The sequence below is a fragment of the Lytechinus pictus genome, chromosome 11, assembly GCF_037042905.1.
Source record: "Lytechinus pictus isolate F3 Inbred chromosome 11, Lp3.0, whole genome shotgun sequence".
Lineage (NCBI taxonomy): Eukaryota > Metazoa > Echinodermata > Echinoidea > Temnopleuroida > Toxopneustidae > Lytechinus > Lytechinus pictus.
Window position 1 is genome coordinate 11,319,276 of NC_087255.1, and position 27,596 is coordinate 11,346,871.

The 27,596-nt window shown below is 35.8% G+C and overlaps 1 protein-coding gene across 1 annotated transcript; it reads left to right on the forward strand.

Annotated features, from left to right (window-relative positions):
- The first annotated feature begins 492 nt into the window (after positions 1 to 492).
- Positions 493 to 27,596, forward strand: LOC129271471 (palmitoyltransferase ZDHHC21-like). The gene is made up of 7 exons (XM_064106741.1): positions 493 to 754; positions 1,902 to 2,000; positions 2,269 to 2,380; positions 12,222 to 12,360; positions 13,341 to 13,457; positions 14,848 to 14,900; positions 23,554 to 27,596. The coding sequence occupies exons 1-7, from the start codon at positions 499 to 501 to the stop codon at positions 23,681 to 23,683; spliced, it is 906 nt and encodes a 301-aa protein (XP_063962811.1). The 5' UTR covers positions 493 to 498; the 3' UTR covers positions 23,684 to 27,596.

A 27,596-nucleotide genomic window follows, 5' to 3' on the forward strand; every position in this document is an offset into this window, starting at 1 on the left:
ATTTTCAGAATGTGGAAAATATACTTGTTTAGGGTGCTTTTTGAGCCCCCATGGTCGCGCGTGGTATCCATTCGTCAATGGAAGTGGCCCCCTTCCTGGGTGCTCCTCTCCACTATGACTAAGAACAATTGCCTCAAGGAGATGCAAAACACAAACAAGGTGCTGGTTTTTCACTAACAAAATTAACAAGTTTTAACCCATTTCATGTCACTCATGATGTCATAACCAACACAATCAGATACTGTGACCCTTTGAATATTAAAAAGTAAGAAATTGACGCTATTAAAATGATGGCTTATTGTGTATTGTAAATCCCAGAAGCTTGTACAATCTTTCCAACTACACGTTATTCAAATTCTTCGACTTAGTGCCCTCTTCGCATGTGAAATATTTTTGTCACTTTTAGGAAATAGTAATTTGTATTAATTTAGGCCTACCAAACTTGTATTTTTTTTATTTGTTATCCCCTTAAATATTCCAATAATCCGACTTCAACAGATGCAGACCAATATATTCCAGTTGACAACCGGGGAGAAGGACGAGAAGGAGTTCCTGCTTCGAGAAGCCGATGCAATCCGTCAATCACCCAGTATCCACTGGCTCCCGTTTGGTTTCAAGTTCCTCAAGGAATGCAGAGGTTGTTTCTTTCTAAGTTGCATCACGACGATGTGGGCATACAATAGTTACTTCATTCCATCTCTGGTTCTGATACCGATGCACAGAGAAGAGCACATAGGAGTATGGGTTATTTGGGGTGAGTTCATCATTCTCTCATCATTTTATTTGATTGTGTGAGAAAGTTGGCATTTTGGGGAGATGTGTTCTTTATTGTTTAAATGTATAGAGGTACCAGATCAACAAAAATTATTATTGTCTGAAAAATAGTCAATCTCTGAGAATTAAATGAAACCAAAACCCAAGAAGTGAAGCAATCTTATTGGAAAGAGTAAAATGAAAAAAAAAAAAAAAATTTAAAACAAGTTTCATCAAAATCGGTTATGAAATAAGCAAGTTAATGGACGTTTAAAAAGTCTTGTTGTACTCTCAATGGGGATCCTCAAATTGGCAAACGTGCTTCAAAATGGCTGATTTTGTGGACAACTCTCCACTTGTTTAAACACAAATTTTCAGATTTTCCCCTTTATTTTACATATTTCACATTATCTCCTCCTGACCTTGACATATGTGGTGTGAATTATATTTTCCCTTGAGAAATGTTGTGCTCAGAAGGAGGCAAGATACAATTTGAAAGAAAATGAGGAAAAATCAAATGGAGAGTTGTCCACAAATCAGCAATTTTGAAGCACGATTGCCAATTTGAGGATCCCCATAAAAAGTTCAACAAGAGTTTTCAAACTTCCATAACTTGGTTATTCTATAACCAATTTTGATAAAACAAGTTTTAGATTGCTCCTCGCATTAAAATTACTCTTTCCAATAAGATTGCTTTTCTTCTTGGGTTTTGGTTTCCTTTAATCAGCAGCTGAAAGGTTATTTAGAAATGACCTTGTATAGATAGGGACTGTAGATAGACAGTCATAGACCTGAAAATGTTTCATTTTTGTGTACTGACAAGTAGGGGAATCTACGAAGTCAAAATTGAAAAAAAATCTCTAAAAATTGAAGTATCAGACACTTTTTCTCTCTAAAGAAAAGGGTCTTCTTTGCATGGACATCATTGCACCACCATCTAAGAGGCTGGCGCCATTGCCTTGCATGTGTTTGTGATCTGCGGCTTGCAAATTTCTGACAACTCTGTTTATGCATATATGATGCATAAACAGTGGGAATCATGCACAAGTGGGAATTTATGTAATTATGATTTTTACTCAGACTTAAATCGTTATGATGATTAATAACCTAATCCTCTTTGATCTTTGTGTTTTCTGTCTTTAATACAGTGTTCATGTTTCTTTCCTGTGCAACAATCATATGCCTGGTACGATCTTGTCTTTCCAATCCTGGTTACATTCCATTTGACATCAGACCTACATCATTAGGTAAGATACCAAACTTCATACTGTCTGGAAGGATATCCTATTAGACCCCGCTCTTATCTACTTTCTTGAACTTTCTTCAACTGGTTATAACTACTTGTAAGATGAGGCTTCAGTCATTTATTTCACCCTCTTTTTAGCACATGACACTGTTTTTCATGGTTTTAATTTTCATCATATAAAGGCTATAAAATCGTCTTTATGTTTTTTAAAATTATAAGACATTTTAAACTCATCACCACATATTTCTTATTTTGCATTGTGTTTATAGATCATATTCACTGGAGTCACTGCAAGAAATGTTTGATACAGCGCCCTCTTAAGTCACACCATTGCAGTCGATGTAAACGATGCGTGAGGAGAATGGACCACCATTGCCCATGGTAAGAATTAATGGTTTAAGAAAAAGACAATGATAATGATATGCAATATTTATATAGCAGTTAATAATTCTAAGCGCTGCACAATCATGCAGGCATGATATTCTACTGACTAAAATTATAATTCTGATTTTTTGATAATTGTTTTTTTTCAGATTTTTTTTTTTAACGTAAAATCCTTTGCCCAAAAACATTCTCATGCTGTTTTTACTGCTTTTTTAAGTCAAATGATAAAACTATCATGCAGACTCACCTTGAAAAATCACTTTCGATTTCTTTAATATGCAAGAGCTTGTAACCCCGACCGGGGCACCTCGGACTTCGGAGGTGACTTATAGCGACCCTTGGCTATTTTTCAGATTTTTTTTCAGAGGGGAATATCATGCCTGATCATGAAAGAACAAATGGGTTCTCTTTTTTTTTATAATTAAAAATAATCAGAAATGTAGAATATATAATCCATGATGGGTAAGGTCCATTACATTTCAAATCAAATCATTTATTGCTGTAATAATATACAAAACATTTCAAATATCTACAAGTATACAAGAAAAATCTGAACAGTTAAAAATTAAAACATGCAATCAAATCGTCATTGCTATTGTATAATAAATCATGTACCAGAACAGCCTTGTTACAGACAGACCGTACATTCACGGAGCAAAGCAGGATGTTAAATACTGATTTCGTGAGAAAGGCTGTAAAACCAAGGTTAAGTATTACTATATCATCGTGGATCTAGATCTGGTACAGTTACATAAACTGAACTTTGTGAAATCATAATATCTAAGCTAAAAAACGATCACACTGAAGATCGCCAACACAGATAGGCACACGTGGGACAGTGTATTATTATTGCTGGAATAAAGACCCGACGGAAGTGACAGAATCCGCGCTTATTTTGCTTATTTCTCAGCAATTACACGATATCTTCCAGAATCCTTTGGCACATATTTTTTATTCATACAAACAGACACTTTGGTGATCATTGTATTAAATTCTGTAAAAAGTCATTTTGAAATCGTCCCCAAAACTGGAATTTATCTTTAACAAATGGATGACCTTGACTATTCTGTGTGATACTGTTCTTTTGTTTGCCACCTTGTTTTCCTCTACGTGTTCTTCTTCATATCATTGCTTAGCACAACAAACAAAATGTTTCCACGTTATTGAAAAGCTTAACCCTTTTCACGCGTACTTCGCACCAATGCACACTCGGTGCCGTGCGAACTTGGCATTTCACACTCAACAAACAATGCATTGTTTCCCTCCCTGAAAATAGTTCAGTACAGATGGGTTCATGGTCCAGCGCACAAAGCGTCCAGCTTGGTGGGCTTGCTAGTTATTTCTTTCTTTCTTGAAACATCCTTTTATCAATCTAATAGATGCTAAATTAAAGATCCAGTATCGTAATGGGTTACCAGTTGGTGGGAAGTTATTAATGATAAAGCTTGTCCATATGCCATATGATGGGCTGAATATAAGATTCAGACTTTCCAAAGGATAGACTGGCTTTTAGGAAAATACTCAACACCCATATTTTGAAAGCAGCAATACCACCCTCTCTTGACCATTGCATGCCAACATTATATACCTGAGAGGAAATGATATTAAAACCACATATAAGTTTTGGTATATGTGCATTCATAAAGCTCATCCTGTACCAGCCAATATTACTTTCTATTCTCCATACAATTGTACTTCGAAATTATCAGTATGATAAAAATGTTGGCCTCAGGGTTTGTTCCTTACATAAGGAGGGGAGGAGGATGTGCCTCCCCCCCCCCCCTGCAAAAGAATTCCACATACAAACAAACTGTGATTTCTATTCGGTCTTGCATTTAAAGCTTTCTTTAAGGATCTTTAAGGAGCTTGAGGAAGTCTTATTCTCTTTCTCATTTTACTTAGACGTTCTATTCTTCCTCCTCCTTCTTTATCTCCTCCTATTTCTCCTTCTCCAGACTCTATCCTCTTCCTCTGTGCAAAAATGCTTAGAATATCAAGCTTTCAGGTCAGAATATAAAGAAATTTCAGCTCGCTCTCAACACTCGCATTATCTGTGTAGTGAGATATGTATCCTCTTCATGAGGTCCCAAACAGGTACCTTTTTCCTGTTTTCAGTTCAGTATACTAAAAAATTTCAGTTCGCTCTTCGCGCTGGCATTAATTTGTTGGTGAGATATGTGTCTCTTTCTCATGAGTCATATATATATATATATATGTAGGCCTATGTTTGTGTGGGGGGTGAGTTTGTTTTGTGTGATCGAGCGCCTTTGGAACGTTGATTCATAATTTTGCCCCCCCCCCCAATCTGAAAAATGGATTGACGCCCCTGTTAATAAGGATTAAGAACGTGATAAAGTAAGCATGAAATGGACAGTAATCTTCTCCTGTTCTCTCTACTTTCTCTTCACCTTTCTTTTTATCCTCTTTTTCTTCTTCTCCTTTTTCGTCTTCTCTTCCTCCTCGTCTTCTTCTCCTTTTTCCCCTCCATCTCTTCTTCTCCTCCTCCATTTTACCTCATCCTTCTGAGGGCTCACTCAACCGTAATGATCACTTATTTCTACAGCCATTTCAGATTTAAATCAATTATTCATAGGAAATTATACTTGTAATATCTTTGGAACCTCCTATCCAATGTTTTTCTTTCATTATTTTTTTGTTCGTTTCCTATTTTTTAAAGTGTGATATCATAATGCTATCAGTATACATATTTCATCCTCACTTTGTTTCTAACTATTTTCACCTTCAAATCTATACTCAAAGGCCCGTATTCTGAAGTCAGGTTTACCTTAGACCATGGTCTAACTCTGTGCTAAAATTATGGGAAGCCAAAAGTGTCAAAAAATTTTATTAAAGGAGAATGAAACCCTTGAAACCAGCTGAATTATATCAAAGAGAAAAATCTAAGAAACATATTGTTGAAAGTTGAGGAAGATTGAATGAATAATAAGAAAGTTATGAGCATTTGAATATTGAGATCACTAATGCCATGTAGATCCTCCCATTGGTAATGCGACCAAGATCTGTGATGTCACACACGTACAACTCCCTCATTACTTTAGTACTTATTTCACTTATATTCTCACTTTTATAGAGTCTATCACAAGGTGAGGTGTTCTCTTTATGAGAGGACAAGTAAAGAGGTTTCACAACATTATATCATTGATGAATCGTTTGTCATATGATTAGAATGAGCAAGAAGAGATGTTTTGGGGTATATTTTCAGTGTCCGAAAGGGGAGAGTTGTTCATCTGTGACATCATAAATCTTGGTCGCATTGCTAATGGGAGGATCTCCATAGCATTAGTGATCTCGACATTCAAATGCTCATAACTCTTCTATTGCTAGTCCTATTTTACTCAAACTTTTGTTGATCTTATTCTCTGATTTTTCTGCTTTCACAAAAGCTAACTTGCTCCAAGAGTTTCATTCTCCTTTAAGTTGTATGTTTCTTATGTTTACTGTGCTCTTTCTAGATTAGTCGATGGTGAAGACAATCATCTAATTATACTTCTTAGACAATTATTAATGATTTGAGAGCCAAATGAGCTGAATACGGGCCACAATGTTCCCTTGTGTCTTTAAAGCAGATACGAACCAATAGCACCATCTCAAGTCCTCAAGTACTCATACCTGGCCAGTTTCCTGACCCATAATGCTAACGTAGTCTAGTAATATAGACCCACTTGAATGATAACATGCTATACTCAATGCATTTATACCGCAATAATTATGTTACCAAGTAGCAAAGCAGTCTTTTCTCTCAAAACATTTTAGATTCTCTATACAAATACAATTATAGGTCAATTTATTCTCTGTAGTATTAGTAGATCTGAAAACATATTTTTAGACTATGTATTAATAACACACAGTCAATGAGAGACCACACACAGTTCACTCCCCGTTTAACCCAAATCTTTCTTTTCCTTGTGAATATACCTTTATGCTTATTGTCATTATTTCAATCTAATTAAAAAAAAAACATTCCTCACGCAAGGTGCTTTTACTGCTTTATACTTGAATCGAAAACATACCTCTGTAAAGACTAGGTAAATTCTCATTTGTTCATGTTTATTATGTATTGAATACCCAAATAAGGAAAACTTCATGCGTGTGCGTGTGTGATCGTCTCGATTACTTAGAAGTGTTTTTATTGTAACTCAATATGATTTATTGCTTGACCAGTCAATACCTCTTGCTACCATGGAACAATGACTCATTACACATATAAAGAGTAGAGTAGCACAATCAAAAACAAAGCAGGGTGGATTTGATTACAATTTAAGAGTGTTTTCTCAATAAATTCTAAGTACCATTCAAATTGTATTTTCATTTTCATAAAATTGCCTATTCATTAATAAACCAGAAACCACTTGCATTCCTGATGCCGTGCCAAACCTGCTCTTGATGCTTTGTATCAATTTCTAAAGGTGCACGTAATAGTCATTATAATCATAATAAAAATAATAATTAGCGCCTTTTCAATTCAACTGTTCTCCATTGCATTTATATTTTGAAGTGAAATCCAGGCCTTTAGAATTTTTTTCTTTTCGTTTTGTTTGAATAAAGAGGAGTATTTTTATCTTTGACCAAAGATAATTTACTGCCACCGACATACTGTGTACAGAAATTGGTAATGATGATGACGATAATGATGGTGAAGATAATGTTGATGATATTCTAGTTGATGATGATGATGATGTTGATGATGAAAATGATGATAATGTTGATAATTAAGTTGATGATGATGATGATGAGGATGAGGATGATGATGATGAGGATGATGATGATGATGATGATGATGATGATGATGATGATGATGATGGTGATGATGATGATGACGATGATGATGATGATGATGATGATGATAATGACGATGATGATGATAATTGATGACTTTAATGACGATGAGGAGGAGGATAATTATAATGCTGATGATGATGATGATGATGATAATTGGCTTTTATATTATAGCGCTTTATCTATCTATGACTGCTCAAAGCGCTTTACAATTATTTTTACCCAGTCAAAGGGTCACTGGATTCATAGCTCTTTAGCAGCCTGTTAGTCGCACTCTTGCTAAACCAACCAGAATGACGGTTGTTTCCTACCGGTACCCACTTAGCACCTGGGTAAGAGTGGCAAAGTGTGGATTGACGCTTTGCCAAAGGACGCTAGGCCATGGTGGGATTCGAACACACAACCCTCTGATAACAAGGCGAGAGTCAGAACCGCTACACTATTGCGCTTCCATGATGATGATGATGGTAATAAATGATAGTGTTGACTTATTGAATGCACACACTGTCCATTGACATTCATGGCACTAGTCCACCAACAGTTCTCTTGCCAACAAATACAGAAGATATTTTTCAAAGAGTAAATCAACTACATGGATTGTATGTTTGTTTTGCCATCCTCTATGATCCCCAAAGCTGGTGGGACCTAGTACCCTCTGACTGTTCCTTTCACTCAGTTCAACAGATGAGCCTGGTCAGTACGTATATCACTAGACCTCTCGTATTAGAGGATACCACATGTGAGAAAGCATGAATAGAACCAGGGGGGGGAATATGTGGGGGCTTGGGGCGATTTTGCCCCAGAAATTATGCTCTAAAGAGCCCTGGACAAAATGTAGCCCTGGAAAATCCCCATTTATACTGTGACCCAATGTTGCAGATTTAGGCAGAAGGTTTTGAAAAGTAGCTCCTGAAAATAAAAAAAGAAAATATTTTTTTACCTGAATAGAACCGTATAAATTGATAGCCAGGCAACTGTTTCATTTTTTATTTGTTATAATTTGAAGATCAATTGTTTGCCGAGGACAATTCTTTATGATATGCATCCTAGTAAAATCTAATGGACAGAACTTCTTTAAGGAGTGACGCTGACTCTTAGATTCCTGCAGTACGGTAGTTCTTGATAGTTCACAACAGTTTCTTCCGTCCTTTCCAAACCATTCTTTCTCTTTATGAAACTCATGTCCGTGGGTTATTAATGAATATGCTGCATAATTACACTATGTTAGAAAGCTACACTGCATCATTATTTTATGATTACAAATTTATACTAATGAATGTATCTCTATCTTATTTCATCACGGAATACAGATAGGAAGTATCAGTAGTTGAGCTGGCAGCTAGTATCATTTTCTTTGCCAGCTGCACAATATAATATCATATTATTTGATTGTCAGTTTCCAGAGCAGAAGTGAGGTAGCTTCTTCTGGTGTGGTGATCCTTGTCTTTTCATAAAAAAATCATCTAAAAAGTATTGACTTGGCGAAGGGAGAGAGGGGGAGGAATATAATTAAATTGTATCAAAGATTTGATTAATGCAGTCACAATAAATGATTTCTCTCAAATAGTTTTTGCACTATTTTTTAATTATCATGATCCATTGTTATATTGTGAGCTTGGACATGAATTTTTCCCGCCAAAAAGTTTGAAAACAGCATTTAACCAAGCTGTTTATGCCATATCTACAAGTACCGTTAAACCTGTCTGTTAATCATCTCAAAAATAAAAGTCCCTTCTCTCTTTTTTTTTCCAAACACTTCCCCTTGTTATTTTACCTCTCCAGCCATGACAAGATCAAGTTGTAACTTTGGACATATTGAATTACACAAAGAAAGATCATAAAATAGACTGTTTAGAAAAACAGAACGCATAAACAAGGAAGAAGGAAACGCTCGATCATTCTTTTACACTCTGTCAACAAACGGAAGTTGATTTTGATTTTGTTCTGGTCTAATTAATCAAAGACTTTCTCTATTTTTGTCTACTGTATCATCGCTAGAGGATCGATGTCATTTCCATTATTTATTTTCTCTCACTCTGTTCTTGTTTTTAATCACAATGTTACCATGGTCATGATTTAATAACACATACATGTGACTATTTTGGTTTGAGTTACAATACAAGGAAAACTTGCAACATATATTCATACCGAGCGATTCATTTCCCTCTGAACAGGTGTTTCAGAGTAGGAACTTTAATCTCAATTTTATTTTTTGATCCTGACCTTACAAACAATTGGTTACATTTCTCTTTACGAGGTCAGTAGCATGATGCGGGCAAATTGAGATACTCTCAAAGATATTTTAAAAGGTTCAGTGCAAAGGAAAAGTGTTTCTGATTTTGCCTCACGTACATAACCGTAGATTGGATGACTTATTTTAATTTGGAGATTCTCACCTCTATTCATGCCCTTGTTGGTTTTTTTACCCCGGTAGTTTATTAACTTTGTTGATATGTATGTAACTAGACATTCCATCCTTATTTCCAAGGAAATGTCTGACAGGAAAACTAAATGTAAATGTAGAACAGAAAACTGACATCCGTCCTTGACAAAATGAATTTTGTGAAACATCTGTGCTAGTGTTCCTTCCTTTGTTTTATCTCTATTTTATTGTATCCTTTAATGTCCCTTTTATCTAATAGGTGTTGGTGTTATAGGCCTAGTTTTATTTTTAAGATGCAGAATATTAGACATTGTGTTGTTATTAACACAATAGTTGTGTTTTTGTTGTATGTGTACAGCTGTCCATGTTTCTTTTTTAAGCCTAGCTCAGTTGGGGAGGGGGCTCAGAGCAGCCTATTTTAAAAGCAGGACGCTTTCAGTAGAATGACTTTGTGATTTCTGTAGTTTGAGGGACTGAACCGAGCCTGTCAGGTGACAAGTTCTGATGGTATTTGACAAACGAAAGGGTTCTGATAAATATATCTTTGTCATTGTTCCTAATTTTTGTGTTTGAGAACCCAGTCCATGTACACTGATCACGTGTGTCAACTTTGTTGAGTGAATTCATTGGGCTACAGATAAAACCAATTAGATGGCATTCAATCATCTTGATGCATACATTGTAGCCATGGGGAAATTGATTGCAATGTCATATCAAGCACATTAGTGCAAAAACCAGTTGTCGCAAAGACTGAGAATCATGGTTTTTCGCTTTCACTCAGCTTAAATTGAACAATAAAGGGGAGATCAAACAACCTTGTTGTACACCTTTCTGTATCTAAGTTTCCTAACAACCTAAAAACATTACATAAAAAGAAAAAAGAAAGAAAAATAAAAAGAAAGGCAATGTAAAGGTATTGTATATGAAATCATGGGATTATATGCTGAGCTGTGGAAAGTTACCTACCATTGTTGATCAATTGTAAAGTGCTAGTGAACCTGAATCCGATTGACAGATGATGTCACTGCAGGAATGAGATCAGGGGCCCGTCTTACAAAGATTTGCAATCGATCCAATCAACCATAACTATGGAAAGCCAGCAAAGTCAACAGATTCAATGCATGTTTGCCCGAAATATTTTCTAGATATGCTGTAAATTCCTACATTCATTGATTTCTTGAAAATTCAGAGTGCTTCTCTTTGCTTACAAAGGACATTGTGCAAATTTTTGGTAGAAAAAATTATGACACCAATTGATTTCCATACAGTTGAGGTTGATCGGATCAATTGCAACTCTAAAGACGGGGCCCAGAGGTTCGTCTTAATTACAGAGTTGCGATAGTTTTAAATCAAACTCAAATTTTTTGATTGATCTATTGATCTCTTTAACTACACAAATTTAGATCAATTGCAATTGGAGTTTGATTTGAATCCATTGCAAATGTTTGTTAGACAGGGCCCCGAGTTCTCTCTTTTTGGGGATAGAGCTTAATAGCAGGTTAAAAAAAATCATATGAAACATGTATTCGGATGCCAGAATAGCAAGATACTGTACATGTGACTTGTATGCAACACTCCTTCAGTAGAAATCAACTTGAACTTGGTATGCAGGGACCTTTTAAATCTCTTTGATTTATATCTTTGTTTTTGTAAGACTGTATTATAGATCTGTTCTGATTGCATCATTCTTGTTTTGATTATTTGATTTCGTTTCTTGGGAATCATTTGGGAAGCCGATAAGGGATTCCTTTCCTGTTGTATTGTTTAGCTACAGCCCCCATGACACTGTTGATGTCTGTCATTTGACAGTATTGTCACATGAATAAGGAACCTTTGCAAGTTTCATTGGATCATGTGATTTAAAGCACTGATGGCAATAATTTAAACAATAAAAACAAATTTCAGAGAAATGAAACTTGTTATTGTGATTTATTTTATTGGATATTTGTGAAAGAAACTCAAATTTTGCGTGATTAGTATGTCAGCTCCTTCCTACATTATAATTTACATAAAGATGTTGCTTGCCATTGATGACATCATTCAAGGCTTCTAACTATTCAATTCATTTTCCACCATGGAATTTTGTTTTGTTTTCTTTACAATACAGGAATATTGATGTAGATTACATACATGAAATAAATAGAAAGTTGATGAAGAAATGATAAGGTTTAATAATATGAAATGGGATTTAAAAATTTAGTGACTCACAAATGGCAAAACGAATATCAAGATAAGTAGTTTTCTGAAGAGAAAAGAAATTAATAATATGTTGATCTTGGCATTTATACTATATTTATATCAATTATGTAGATGAGCATATTATAACAATATTAAGGTTATCAAATAAATCAAAGGAATACCAATGGTGGAGCTAAAATTTGTAACTGAATGTCAAATATTGTGCATGTTGCTAATCTCAGATTAATTGTTTTATTCAAGATTTTATTTATCTTTGGCCATTTTTGGTCAATCTTCACTCAAGTGATTCAAAGATTGTTCTGCTTCTACTAAAGGTCATTTCTGACTAGGGTTTCTCATGTACCTTAATTTTCTTAATACAAGACGTGAATGACTTACAATAATAATAAACATACTCCTGAAGTTGAACCTTTTATTTTATTATATAATTATATGCTTCTTATTTTCTTTTCTATTCAGGATCAATAGTTGTGTAGGAGAAGATAATCAGTTTGTATTTGTGCTTCTCCTTCTCTACGGCTTCCTGCTAAGCAGCACCGCTCTGCTTTTAGACGGTCTTCACTTTTATTACTTTCCATCATGTTCAACATGTGACATGGTAAGTAAAACGGTAAATCGTAATTTGGTCTAAAACCACTCTAATGCTTTTCACGTACACTTCACATATTTTCCTTAACCTTAACACTGCCTGACGAAGACTAGCAGGTGCAGTCGAAACGTCGCAACTTCAGTTTGCCACATCGTGAGACAACAGATTATCTCTTACTCCGATTATCATTATTATTATTATTATTATTATTATTATTAGCATTATTATTTGGTCTGATTGCCATTTAGACCATTTTACCACATTGTTTAATTTCAAGTTCGGGTTTACACAATTTGTCTGATAACTGCTTGGTCAATATGGTCAGATGAACTATTTATGATCCAAATCTTGATTTAACAACTTGAAAAATAATAAGTTGATGAAGTGGAAATGAGATCATTGTGGCATTGTATTAAATGATACTGTAGTTAGACCAATTATTAGTTGGAGCAAAGATTAGTCAGACCAAATTGATAGTAGACGAAATGGGTTTAGCCGGTTCCATGACATTTGCTCTGGCGACAATTTCTCCGCTGTGAACTCCACACACGAATGGAATCGCTAACTTCAACCCTGGATTTAACACTATACCCTATCCTAAAACCTAACCCTAAACCTAAAATAAAATCCACTGTTACCATAATTATCAAAACATTTATAGTAAAAACATATAATTGTGAATCTTTCTGAAAACGGGTTTCCTTTTTTTGTGGGACACACTGTATATTGTTACTGGTCATATATTTATTTGAAGTACTTTGGTCATTTTTAGCTTATCTGCTACATACATGTATTTAGAGATTGATAAGAATCTGATAAAATGTATGATATTAAAGTGTATGATGTACAAGTGTGTAATTTTGTGTTATTGCATTAAATGTGTAAATTTGTCATTAGAACTAGAAGGAAAACTTCAATGGAAACTTGATTTGATTTGATTTTCCCTTCATAATCAAAGTATTTTTTTTTTCTTTTCTGATGACTTTTAGTCATTGTTTAGATTCCGTTATGAGCGCTATCTGATGTATGGATGCTTTGTGTCAGGCTGCATGCTAGAGTTCTTCTGTTTTACACAGCTATTCTCCCAGATCTATAATATTAGCAAAGTAAGAAGTACCTTCAACCATTTTCTTTCATTATTTTTGTTGATGGCATTTAAAGAAGAATGATACCCTTGGATGGAGCAAGTACTGTAAATAATAATAATAATAATAATAAACAGTTCTTGTATAGCGCATATCACAATTATGAATAATGTCTCTATGCGCTTCCAAAGGACTTGGATATTATTACCCCAGCTGTAGCTTGTAGATCAGGTCATTCTTTCATGAGAGGACATATATTGAAGGTTTCATGAAATATAGTTTGTGTGAAGTAAAGTTTGTGTGAAAACAGAAAAATCAAGGAAACAAATTAATGAAAGTTTGAGAAACATTGGACAAGTAAAAAGAAAGTTGTGAGCATCTGAATGTTTAGATCAGATATCCTCCCATAGACAATATGAGCAACATGTGTTATATCCCCAATTACATTCCTTCTTGTTAAATACTGACATTCTAATTTTTAATATCAAGTCTACCCATAGATCTGAGTCCCGTAACACAAAAGTTAGCGATTAATTGTACGCTTGATTTTCACGATTGATTGCACATTGTAGTCAGTAGAATCAACCGTAGAAAAATGTTCTACGATCATTGCTAAGTTTTGTGTTACGGGCCCCAGGTTATTCTTTCATGAGAGGACATATATTAGAGGTTTCATGAAATATATCATCGATAAAAAGTTTTTACTAACATAAGAATGAACCGAAATATATTTTAGGGGGTATATTTACAGTGTACAAAGGGGACAGTTGTACATGTGTGACATCACATATCTTGGTCACATCGCCAATAGGAGGATAGCCACATCATTTAAGTACTTTCGACTTTCAAATGCTCATAACTTATCGTGTTCTCAAACTTTCATTTTTCTTTGACTTTTCTGTTTTCATACAAGCGAACTTGTTCGAAGGGTTTAATTTTCATGTTCCTTCAAACAAATCTGCACAGTACTAAGTAATACATTTATGCATTGGGAACTTGTTCAACAAGGTATTATTATTATTATCATTATTCCTTGAACCTGTTAATGATAAATTGAATCTAGTAGGAATCTAGTTCCATACATTTCTCGTTGCTATGTCCGAGTACTGAGTTGAGAACGCACTGAAGCATGCAGGGAGGGTCTAAGGGTAATAATAATATAATAATAATATAGGTATATTTACCCAGGGAAGCCACTTCAGTTCTGAAAACTGTTCTCCCAGCGGGCCCTGCTATTATTATTACCCCGGCTTTAGGGTGATTGCTGTTATTGTGAGGTGAAACTGGCCACCCCTGTTTAACAGAACAACTCTGGATTTTGATTGAAAACAAACAACTTTGGACTGCTGAATTCATTATTTCTATCAAATTTCTAATAAAACTAAATTATCTGTGTTTTAACATAATGCAGGATAAGACTACAGTAGAGTCTCTCATCTATGGTGGTAAACCGGTGTATGAAAGGTAAGGCCAATAATTCTTGTTTTGGAATGAATTGTAATATGTTCAATTACTATTAGTCTCATATTATACCCTTTCCTCACAGCAAAATTTCCTTTCCCTGGACTATAGGTAGGGCTAACTTATATTCCAGGATTAAAAAGCGACCTGCCATGGACAAATCATGGGGAAATTGAATCAATACGAAAATTGCAAAAGGCCAATTGACATGCATGATATAATCCGTCCGTCATGAGAGCTCGTCAGACTAATGCGACAAAAGTTCGGACAGCGCAAATTTGACCGAACTTGTGATCGTTATTTACTTCGGGTCGTTGCAGTTCTAGTTTCCAACAATGCCAATTCCTAGACTCTTAGCAGGTCTCTTGATTGCTAAACTAAAATAAATAACATCTGTGAAGTTACATGTTTCAAAGTGAAAACACGCAGTTTACTTCTGGTTGGTTAGTCTACTAACTATTGCTCTCCTAAATTAGACCTCCCAGACATGCCGGCGTCATTTACATAACACCCCCAGGCATGCAGCCGAGTGAAAGACATGAATCCCTTCTCTGTTCTGAGATTAGTCTTGATTTCCCCATGATTTGTCAATGGAAGGTCTCTTTAGTCCACTTTCTGTTCTCATGACGTTTTTGCAAAGTGGGCTAACCCAAACTGTACAGGTTTATCTGGCCCTGTAAAATAGCAGGGTTAGCTGGGCAACTGTGGTGTTTAACACGAAAGTCTGGGGTTCAGAATCATTGAAGTACCGAAACCCATCCAAGCCAGTGACAGGGCTCCATATATGTCCTATGAGCAACCAAGTCAAAGCTGTTATTCAATCAGAGATAGGCACTCTTGAATGCCTACCACTAGCCATGGTTAGGGAGGAAATTTGGCTCATGCGAAAAAGGAAAAATTATAGTATCGGGATAAGGATAGTCTGGGGTAAAGAAACTCTTGTGATAAAAGAGTACAAGTAACTTGGTTTAATAGTTAAAGAAGAGGGGGTTCTCACCCCCACCCCTTAAACCTACAAAATAATGATAAGCAAAAATTTGGAAAAGGATAAAAGGGACACGTCAGATGTTTAAGCTCTAACTTCAAGTTATTGTTTTGAATTTTAGAAAGAATATCATTTTGTTATTTGCTTTGAATCATAAGAAAGTGACATTCATCAAATTTGGTCAAAACAAAGAGGATTGGTAAAATCAGAGCTGGCTCTTGGAAAAGTGTGCCATTGAAGCTGCCAAAAGTGTAGCCCAATTGTAAGAGACAACTTATCAGGAATGGTCTGGTGTGCCCCTTGCTCTCATTTCTTTATTTCTGCAGCAATTATGTTTATACTTGCTACAAATAATCATTGAGGCACATGTGTGTTCATGAGGACAATTATGTCAATGGTCATCTAGGGGTCAAAAAATCATATTGCATATTTTATTGATCACAAAATCAGGCAAGACTCGTGGTTCATGAACCACCTTGTTTGTGTGTGTGTTGCAACTTGTTAGAAATGTATTTGACTGGAAACTGCTACCAATGGTGGTGACCTTTTTTGCCCCTCCCCCCCCCCCCACCTCCTGGACAATATATAGGTCTTAGATCCACCCCTGTACCTAACAGAGAGTAAAGCAGGGCGTTGGGGTTGGGAATGCACGTTTATAACTAACTTCTTGATGGCTTGCTTCAATTGTGTATGGAGCAATAACAGATGGATGAATTTAAGATAGAGTACCAAAGTGTGATGTCATCACTTTTCTGAGAGGTGGGGGTTACATTTCAGCATTTTTGATAACATATTTTGATTAAGCATGATAAAATACCTCCACAACTTCAATTTGTGAGAATCGGTCCATGTCTTAATGAGAGGTACTGTTTCAAAGGAGAATGATATGATATCATCTGGTCTAGAGCTTTATCATATAAAATGAAAACCCACAAAGTCCTTTCCCCTTTTCATTTTCATTATAGTTCAGAGCTGGGAAACATTTGCTTTTAAACCATTCCTCTCGACAGGGGTCCGTTTCATAAAATTTGTTATAATAACAAATTTGCAATAACAGTTGAAAGCTACTGAAATCATTCAATCTGATTGGCTGATAAGGAATATGTTATAGAAATTGTGCATTTGTTATTATAACAAGTCTTAGTGAAATGGGACCTAGGTTTTCTGTAGTTAGCAAAATAAGTAGATTACACTGTTTCAATGAAATTTACTTTTTTTTCTAGGAGAATGGTATGATATTCACAGATTTTTTTATTTTTTTTTCATTTTAGAGTACACAAAGGCCGGCCCCTCTCATTTCCATCGTAGTCTAGAGAGCTCTAGAAAACACTTGCTATTAAACAATCCCTCCAAACAGACTTAACTCTCTTAAGGATTTATTCAATGTTTATTCAATGTTGGTTATTGAAAAAGTGTGGGGGCCGAAACTGTCAAGTTTTTGAAATAGTCACAAATCAGTGATGGATGAAAGTTGGTAGTGGCATGTACAGGGTTTTATGTGAGATCTTATCATTGGTAATAACGTCAATACAACCCACATACATGTAGAATATGAAAGATTAGGTTATCTGTTTCGTACAGGAGCATCTATTCTTTGTTATAAGATCTATGTGTAGATCAAGTTTCCCATTTCATCTGGTGGAGAACTGTCCACCATCTGGTGTGTTATCATACAATATTTGGCAGGTTAGGTGTAGTTGTTGGCTGGCACTAGGCTTTCGTTCAAAAAGAATATTTACACCAGAATATATTTTGAATATTAAGATACTTGCTCTTTATAACAAGATAATATTTAAATAATATTGACTGGCCTTGAGGGGAACATCAAAATATATCCCAAAAAAGAATCATATTGGCCCAAGTCTTTAGATGAGGGCAATATGGTTCTTTTAAGGGCAATATATTTGAAGAGCCAGTCAATATTTTTATTATCATCCAAATCAGACATCTAGAGCAAAAATCAAGAAAATTTAGATATATCTTTCAAGAATATGGTTCCACTGTGTCATGTTTATATCAGGGGCCAGGCTCTGCACTTTAAAATTATGACGTAATTATAAGATCGCGTCCCTAGGGACGCATTATTCAGCGCCCGGATCCAGTGTTGTCTTTTTGACGTTTACTGTTGCTGCATGGATGATAAGCGTATCTCTTTCTACTCATCCTCAAATGCCCAGATGTGAGACCAGGGAAAATACAAAGGTATGTTTTGCCTCGTCTCTGCGTTGAAAGTCAAACGCGCATAGAGACCGAACAAAATACAAACAATATATGGTAGGGGGTCCTAAAGCTACGCGGGTCCTAAAGCTACGCACCACTCATCACGCATGCAGTTTTTATGGCATATGCGCACTCTGTGTGTGGAACTGTGACTGCAGAGTGACGAACGATTCCTATTCAATTTTTTTTACAGAGGCTGAAGTAAATCCCTAAATGCAGAGAAAACCAACAACTGTTTGGAATTTTTGAATTATATTCGCTTAAATTTCATTTTATCCTATAATAATATGAATATATTTTAGAAATTGAGGCACAGGAAATACTATTTTTTGCATGATAAATCGAGTGCGTAGCTTTACGACCCCTTCTACATCGGATGGCGAAATCAAGAGGTGTTCGGAAAACACGGCGGGATTTTCGTATTAGTGAGTTTTGTGATATTTTCTTCTTGGTTAATGATCTTTAGAATGTTTGCCACAAATTAGTGAAAGATATTTGTTGAAATATTAAAATTTGGATAGTTTTTATTGTTTGAAAACAAAGTGCGTAGCTTTAGGTCCCCCCATCATACCTATCCCTTCCTGATAATCAGAAAATCTAGGGCAATACAGTTTTGTAAATTACCAGCTCCGATATCTGATACGGGTGATAATTATTATTACAATTTTTAGTGGTGTATGTGCACTGCCTTTTTAATAAAAAGACTAAAGGACGAATTGAAGGAGAGTAGAACCTTTGGAACAAGTTAACTTTTATGAAAATACAAGAATGAATAAGTGAAAGCAATAATGTGAGAGAAATACTGGAAAACAATAAGAAAGTTATGGGCATTTGAGTGTCTCGAGACCGCTAGCGCGATGGCTAACCTCCCACTGGCAGTGTGACCGAGGCGTATAGTCTGTAGTTTCATGGGAGTGATTGTCTTTGCAATAATAAAGGGTATACTTCAAGATTCTAGCTGCAATGATCTATTCATGATCTGGTGAAAAAGTTGTAAATTGTAATAGTTTTGATACATTTTGTTGTGCAAAGTACTTCTATTTCTATTTCCTTTATACTTCATTTTCCTTTCTCTTAACCGCTTAGAGGCAATTTTGCGATTTTGCGGAATATAAAATTGTTATTATTATTATATTAAAAGAAAAAATGAACGAATTTATCATTCTTTCATTTTAAATATTTAACCTGCAAGCACTGCATTTCTGTGCTGGGGAAAATGATATACCCAAAATGCTAGTTTGTACTTTATCTAAAACATTTCATACAAACTTTGTGTTGGTTCCAGAGTTTTCTAATTAATATGAAGTTTTTTTAATTGTTTGCTTTTTAAATTGAAATCTTTAAGATTTATTTGATTGGAGTCTTTAATGGCATACTTTCAATCAAATAGGTATCTGTGAAATCTCCTATCTTCTTGAAATCTGAGTATTTGTTTGACTTTTCATCTCTCTGAAATACAAGCAAATGTGGCTATCATGACGAGCAGCAGTGTACATGCATGTCCCCCGAGCCGTCAAGCCTGTTTTCTATTTTTATTCTCTGATCTGTGTTATCTCAGTTTAGAAATCGGGAGAAAAGAACCAAAAATCTGGTTTTCTGCCCCAGTTTTGTCCAAAGTCAACCCAGTTTGGCGTAGCAAAACTGTATCGATTCCTGCATCGCGCAAGGAAGATAACAAACATTTAGGTTCTAACCCCTTTCTCTTATTTATCCTTTTGATTCGGTGCTCTATTTACATCCATAACAAGATCAAATCCTAGATTGAATAGATAGAGTAACTATGACCATGTTTGCAAAGGAGGAAAATTACTTCACCTAGTTACCAACATCTTATTAGCAAATTACTGGTTTCGTAGTGAATAAGCATGAAATAATACATAAATAAATATGTATTGGACTTTGGTGGTCATTAAAAGTTCAGAAAATTGTTTTTGTCTCACCTGCATAGCAGAGTGAGACTATAGGCGCCGCTTTTCCGACGGCGGCGTCAACACCAAATCTTAACCGAAGGTTAAGTTTTTGAAATGACAGCATAACTTAAAAAGTATATGGACCTAGTTCATGAAACTTGGCCATAAGGTTAATCAAGTATTACTGAACATCCTGCCTGAGTTTCATGTCACATGACCAAGGTCAAAGGTCATTTAGGGTCAATGAACTTAGACCATGTTGGGGGAATCAACATCAAAATCTTAACCTAAGGTTAAGTTTTTGAAATGTCATCATAATTTAGAAAATATATGGACCTAGTTCATGAAACTTGGACATAAGATTAATCAAGTATCACTGAACATCCTGCATGAGTTTCACGTCACATGACCAAGGTCAAAGGTCATTTAGGGTCAATGAACTTTGGCCAAATTGGGGGTATCTGTTGAATTACCATCATAACTTTGAAAGTATATTGGTCTAGTTCATAAAACTTGGACATAAGAGTAATCAAGTATCACTGAACATCCTGTGTACATTTCAGGTCACATGACCAAGGTCAAAGGTCAATGAACTTTGGCCATAATGGGGGTATCTGTTGAATTACCATCATAACTTTGAAAGTTTATGAATCTGACTCATGAAACTTGGACATCATGTGCGAGTTTTAGGTCACATGTTCAAGGTCAAAGGTCATGTAAGGTCAATGAACTTTGGTCATGTTGGGGGTATTTGTTGAATTACCATCATATCTCTGTAAGTGTATTGGTCTAGTTCATAAAACGTGGACATAAGAGTAACCAAGTATCACTGAACATCTTGTGCGAGTTATAGTAGTTTTCAAAGTCAGCACTGCTGCTATATTGTATCGGGTGATGCAGGTGAGACCGCCAGAGGCATTCCACTTGTTTTCAATTCTGGACGACTCCCTTTAATTATTTTTCATTTGCACCTTCTTCATCTTTGCAATTATTTATTTTTATTCCCCATGATCTGTGTCATGTTCTCTATTTTAGGAACACTTGTTAAAAGCGCTTTATAAATGCAATGTATTATTATTAGTAGTATTATTATTATTAATATTTTCTCCTTCACCTTTCTTGTTTATATTGTATTTATATCTTTTTGCCTGTCTGTATTAAAATGTCCTGTTGTATTCTGTCTCTATGTCTTTAGTATCTCTCTTTCCTTTCAATCCTAATGTTTTCTTGTTCAGTAATCCCCACACTGTTCAATTCTATTTCCTTTTCTTTATCATATGAATTTCCTGTACCCAATTCCCATTGCAATGGGGTTTAATCCTAAATGGGAATTAGATGATAAATTAAATCTTAAGTGGCAATTAAGCCCAGATGGTTAGGAGACTAACTGGTTGTAGACGAACTAGGATTAGACAATGTGGGGTTAGACCAAAGAGAAAGGAGATGATCCAGGTGTATCTACAGTTAATAATGATTATAATCTGCAATTAATAATAATTATAATAACGTCATGTATTACCCAGGGTAGCCACTTCAGTTCTTAAAACTGTTCTCCCAAGCGGGCCCTGCTTAACATGGTACTGTTATTATTACCCCGGCTCTAGCACGGCTACCTTGATCGGGCGCTTGAGCAATCAAGGAAGTTCTTCCTACCGGGTACCCGTTCACCTCACCTGGGTTGAGTGCAGCACAATGTGAGTAAATTTCTTGCCGAAGGAAAACACGCCATGGCTAGGAATCGAACCCTCATCCCTCAGATTAAAAGACGAGAGTCTTAACCACTAGACCATGATGCCCCCACACCTTCCTTTGCATCCCCTTTTGGATCTCTCTCTCTTCCTCCCTGCTTTCTTCTTATACTCCTTTCACACTGATCTCTTCCCCGTTACCCGGTTGAAGTTCACCGCTTTACAAGCATGCCTTCCTTACTTCACCATCAGCAATGGCAAAGTTAAAATTACAATAGTCCTTTTTTAAATGGGTCCCTGGAATTTTTTTTTGGGGGGGGGGGATTTACCAAATTAAGGCATTAAAATATGACACGGTTGATGAAAGGAAATCAGATTGTGGTCCGATTGGCACCAAATTCCCCTCATTCAATGTTGGCTTCCTTCCTTTTTGTGTCAAGCAATTTTTTTTTTTTTTACATCGCTACTGTCATTTTTATCCGGATGAACAGACACCTGTTTGTTTGTTTAATTTTTTTTTCAAATGTCTCCCTTTGTTTCTTTTTCTTTAAAGTTTTAACATTTCACTGCACAATGAAGGAGAACAATTCAACCAACCAGGATATGTTTATTTTACTGATAATGCAGGGCATTTAAAAATGTAGAAAGGTGTTTGTGTGTTCCATAAATGAGAGACTCGATAAATGCGAGTCGTAATTGAAAGTGATATAAATTCATTTTTGTTTTTTTAATCTTAAGATAATTTGGGAAAGCCTTGCTTAATAGTGTAAATGAGTGGAAATTAATCCACAGACACAATACAAGGAATATGGTTGTTTGCCAAGCTTGTACTACCAGGATTAAAGAGGAGATGAATTTTTACGGTGTAGATGATAAGTACAATAACCATTTCATATATACATGTAGGAAGAAATAATATAGAACTCTACAAGAAAGAATTTTGGTCAAAAAATCTATTAAGGTCCTTTTAAAGAATGCACTTGAGTCAGTGCTTGTTTACTGCTAGTGTGTATGTAAATTATGCTCAGTCATCTCTAACTTGCCCCCGCAATGTATTAACCCATTGCCAACTGGAACCGGGTGATACCTATACGAAGTCTATGGGAACCACAGAATTCAGTTGTCAATGGGTTAAAATGTAAAGCCATCGAGGAATTTGACTCCACAAATAAACAAAACAATCAAGGGGCAATGCACTTTTAGTCCATGTATATAGTTTTACTGCCAGTGGATATGTAAACTTTGTGTGCACATTTAGCCCTTGAGTGAGCAAGGTAATGGTGATGTTTCAATTGTTTTCATGGTATTCAGTGGTGTATCTCGTGATATATCACAGGTCCATGATGTATACGCTGGGGAAAGTCTTATTATATCATATTCATCTGTTTGCATGCCTCATCCAGAGAGCACGGGAGTCAACTAATCAATTACTGTTCCTGTGATGGTGAGGTTTGGAGGACCTCTGACTTTTTATGATTGGACTTCATAGTTTCTCTTTTACACTTTTTCACACAAAAAATAATCAAACAGTGGAGTTTGTGGCCCAGTGGATTAGTCTCTGGACTTCAAAACAGAGGGTTATGGGTTCGAATCCCAGTCATGGTGATACTTCCTTCAGCAAGAAATCTACTCACATTGTGCTGCACCAAACTCAGGTGAAGAAAATGGATGAATTTATTCTTTGAAAGACTTGTGCACTGAAAGGCTGACGGGCCAAAGCCAATGTAATAATATCCAAGTCCTTTGAAAGCATCTAGAGATGTTAAAGGGTACATCACATGCTCTATACAAGAAATAAATATTATTGTTTTATTTTTGTCCTTTTCTTTTCACCATCCCATCTTATATGACAGGCCTGTGAATACTAAGAAACCAATGGATAGCTTTCGGGACGTGTTTGGACGTGGCCACATTCTCTTCTGGCTGAACCCCTTACGAACTCGACAGGCCAGGAACATTATTGTTTACGCAGAAGTAGCATGAGAGAGAGACAGAGAGAGTGGGACAGAGAATAAGCAGGTGGAGCAGAAAGAACATTCAGGTTTTGTTGTGGAACTTGAGGTAAAATTACAGCAAAACCAAAGCAACAAATTCAAGGATTTCCATGTACAAACGATCTTAGAAAGACAAGTAGTGAACTGCAAACAATAGCCTTTGAAGCCTTGGTTGTGCAAAATGGACAAAATGTGCTGTTTGGTAGTCACTTAATGGACAAAATTCACTGTTTTTTAGCCTTTTTTTTTAAAGCTACAAAATGCCTATAAAAAGGGAGAGGAAAGGGCTACAAAACAACTACAAAAGGGCAAGATTTCCACTGAGTTCACTATCCACACAACAAACACTGATCGAGTAAAACGATTGTTTCTTCTTGTGAACCTCCCCTTGGCTTGGACCCATCTCCCACTATAAGTAGTGAGCGGAAAATCACTCAAGGTGTTCGAGTCAGAGACGGAAAAGAGCCACCTATGATACCAGCAGATATCTTGGTGTCGTCTGTCACCCGCTGCATTTATACCACTTCGTCAAGTAGGGTATAAATACAACCATATCCAGATCCAGGCAAATGGAGTAAAAAGAATTATCTTTGGTTCTAGCCCTACTGAAGGAGATATGGTGGGAACATAATGGCATACTCCAAAGCACATGTTCCTAAAGAGGGCGACAAGCAGACCGAGAAGGCTGATCGAGAGCATTCATATAATTTTTCATGTGTAAGTTTTAGTATTCTGGCTTTTCGAAGAATGGGAAGGGAGAAAAGCCAATGAAGTCATCGGCATCAATTCATCTTGAAAGACGAATGATTCAGCACTAGGTTTTACATTTTCTAAAGTGGCTGTAGTAGAGTCCCATCCTTAGAGCGGCAGTCTCTAGAGCAATACAGATGAAGGAGGATGGCCCTGAGATAGATACCGTTGGAGATGCTGCCCTCGCCTTCCTCCTATCTCTTTGGTCTGCCAGATTGGTATTCTGTTAAAGGACAAGTCCAGCCCAGAAAAATGTTGATTTGATTAAAAAGAGAAAAAATCAAACAAGCATTATGCTGAAAATTTCATCAAAATCGGATGTAAAATAAGAAAGTTGTGACATTTTAAGGTTTCGCTTATTTTTCACAAAACAGTGATATGCACAACTCAGTGACATGCAAATGAGGCAGTCGATGATGTCCCTCACTCACTATTTCTTTTGTTTTTTATTGTTTGAATTATACAATATTTCATTTTTCACAGATTTGACAATATGGACCAACTTGATTCAACCATATAGTATTAAACTATGCTAATTGCACATGGTCAGGGAGAAATTAATCGTTTTTTTTATACGACAACAGGGAGAGAATTGGAATATTTCATATTTTATATAATAAAATACAAAAGAAATAGTGAGTGAGTGATGTCATCAGTCTCCTCATTTGCATACCGACACGGATGTAAATATAACTGTTTTGTGAAACTAAGTGAAACTTTAAAATGTCGTAACTTTCTTATTTTACATCCGATTTTGATGAAATTTTCAGGGTTATGCTTGCTGGATTTTTCTCTTTTTATTCGAATAAACTTTTTGTTGGGGTGGACTTGTCCTTTAAGTTTCCGCCGTCGTCTTCACACCTACACTAACAGTAGCTCTGCATAGACATGACTATCGGCTACAGAATATGCATTTTTGTATAGTTCCACATCATATTAATTGTTTATTTGAATACATCTCTGGTCTTGGTTTCTTTGAAGTAGGCTTCTTACTTTACAGGTTTTATGTGTATGGTTTGATATAGACAAGGTAACAGTATATCTAGGGCATTATCAAAACTATATGTTTATACTGCATGCATTCCAAGGATGGGGGAGGGACATTTAGACATTACCTGAAGATTGCCTGTTAAAGAGAAATTCCAGTAGTTGCAGTAAACACTGATTTCATGAGAAAGTCTGTAAAACCAGGCTTAATTGTCAGTATATCATCGAGGATCTAGATCTGGTACAGTTACATAAACTGAACTTTGTGAAATCTTGAAATCTACGCTGAAAAATGTTCAGACTGAACTTCCCCAACACTGAAGTGCACGTGGGACTGTGTATAATTATTGCTTTGAGCGTTGGGCCCGACGCTCTACCCGAATCCTGTGCTTATTTGCTGATTTCTCAGCAATTACACAATTTCTTCCAGAATCCTTTGGCACATGCGTTTTATTTATACAAACAGACACTTGTGGTCATTTCATTGGATTCTGTACGAACTCATTTTGATATCGTTACCATAACTAGCATTTACCTTTAAATACCTCCTATCTTATAAACTGTAATCGAATCTCAGTATTTCTTGCTGCATTATTTAACTGCTTTCTTTGTGACTCGGGCACTCTGCAGAGTGGATTTGGTCCACCATAATCATTCTAGAAACGCAGTATTTCAGTGCCATATGTTATATGCAATTTTCTTTTGTACTTGTTTTGATGATTCAGTAAAGTAGAAGGCTGAAAAATTTGATATTGTATTTATTGGACTTTGAATTTAAGCCTTGACATTTTAAAACATATCATGTGCCTAATTCAGTCTAGATGGACTCCATTTGAATTTCAAATGTCCAGAGTATAATTTATGAATATTCAATAGATTGAAGTACTAATTTATACATTTCAGAGATTTTTTATGTATCGTTTTGATGCAAATATAGCATTAGATGATTATAATGTGTGTGTGTGCGGGTGTGTGTGTTTAATTGAACTTTTACAGACATGTATCAATTAGATATACTTCATGTCTGGGACTGACTGTTAACGTGACCAGGGCTCAACCTCAAATAGCTGCATCGATTTTTTAAGCTTGAATTACAGGTGCATGTCACATGATTTTCAGGTACATGTACTCTACTGCGTCTGAATACATGTACATATATATCTGCATTCATTATTTTTTATCAGCTGTGTGCAATCTGTAGCTTTATATTTATTGATGTCCCTTGTAATAATCAATTTTTCTAGACAAAACCTGTAGGGGAATTTTTTTTTTTCCATGGTGTAGTGTGATAGATATATGCAGATATAAAGATGACAGAGAAAATATGAAACAACTTTTTATCATTCCTGAGACAAGGAAAGGTTTTGGAAAATCTAGTTATTAATTTGACAATCATGAATTGTAATATCATAATAATAACAATAATAGGCATTTATATAGCACCATCTATCTAGAAATATTCTATTCCGAGGTGCGTTATTATTATTACCCCAGTTTTTAGCTCGAGCTGCCTTTCAGTGCTCGGTGCATTCAAGGAATCAATCCTACTGGGTACCCATTCACCTAACCTGGGTTGAGTGTTGCAAAATGTAGATAAGTCTCTTATTGAAATAAAACATGCCATGGCTGGGATTCGAACCCACAACCTTCTGTTTTAAAAGACAAGTGTCAGAACCACTAGAGTAGACACGCTCACAATATGTACTTTGTATATATATTACTTTGAGTGTCATGCACTTTTTTAAGTTCTGTCATCCACCCTTCTTGTAGTTCATGGATGAGATGATGTGTGTGTGGTGTGTCTTGGTCTAGTGGTTCTGACTCTCATCATTTAATCAGAGAGTCATGGGTTCAAATCCCAGCCATGGCGTGTTTTCCTTCAGCAAGATATTTATCCACATTGTGCTTGCACTCGACTGAATTGAGGTGAATGGATACCCTACAGGATTAATTCCTGAAATGCAGTTAAAGCTGGAAATGGAAGCTCGAGCTAAAGCTGGAATGATAATAATACCCCTCGGATTGGGTTGTATCTTGACAGATGCCGCAATATAAATGCCTGTTATGTGATAAAGTCTTATCATTGAAAATATATATACATGTATGTGGGAATGAAAGGCTTGTAAATTTGTGTCTTCATTATTAAAATGGCCTTACAATTTTAA

Bases quoted from the DNA above. Each gene is read 5' to 3' on its own strand.
- LOC129271471 (XM_064106741.1), top strand. From the start codon at position 499: ATGCAGACCAATATATTCCAGTTGACAACCGGGGAGAAGGACGAGAAG. The intron at 2,381-12,221 runs GTAAGAATTAAT...TTTTCTATTCAG, and splicing joins ATGGACCACCATTGCCCATG to GATCAATAGTTGTGTAGGAG. The intron at 14,901-23,553 runs GTAAGGCCAATA...CTTATATGACAG, and splicing joins GGTAAACCGGTGTATGAAAG to GCCTGTGAATACTAAGAAAC.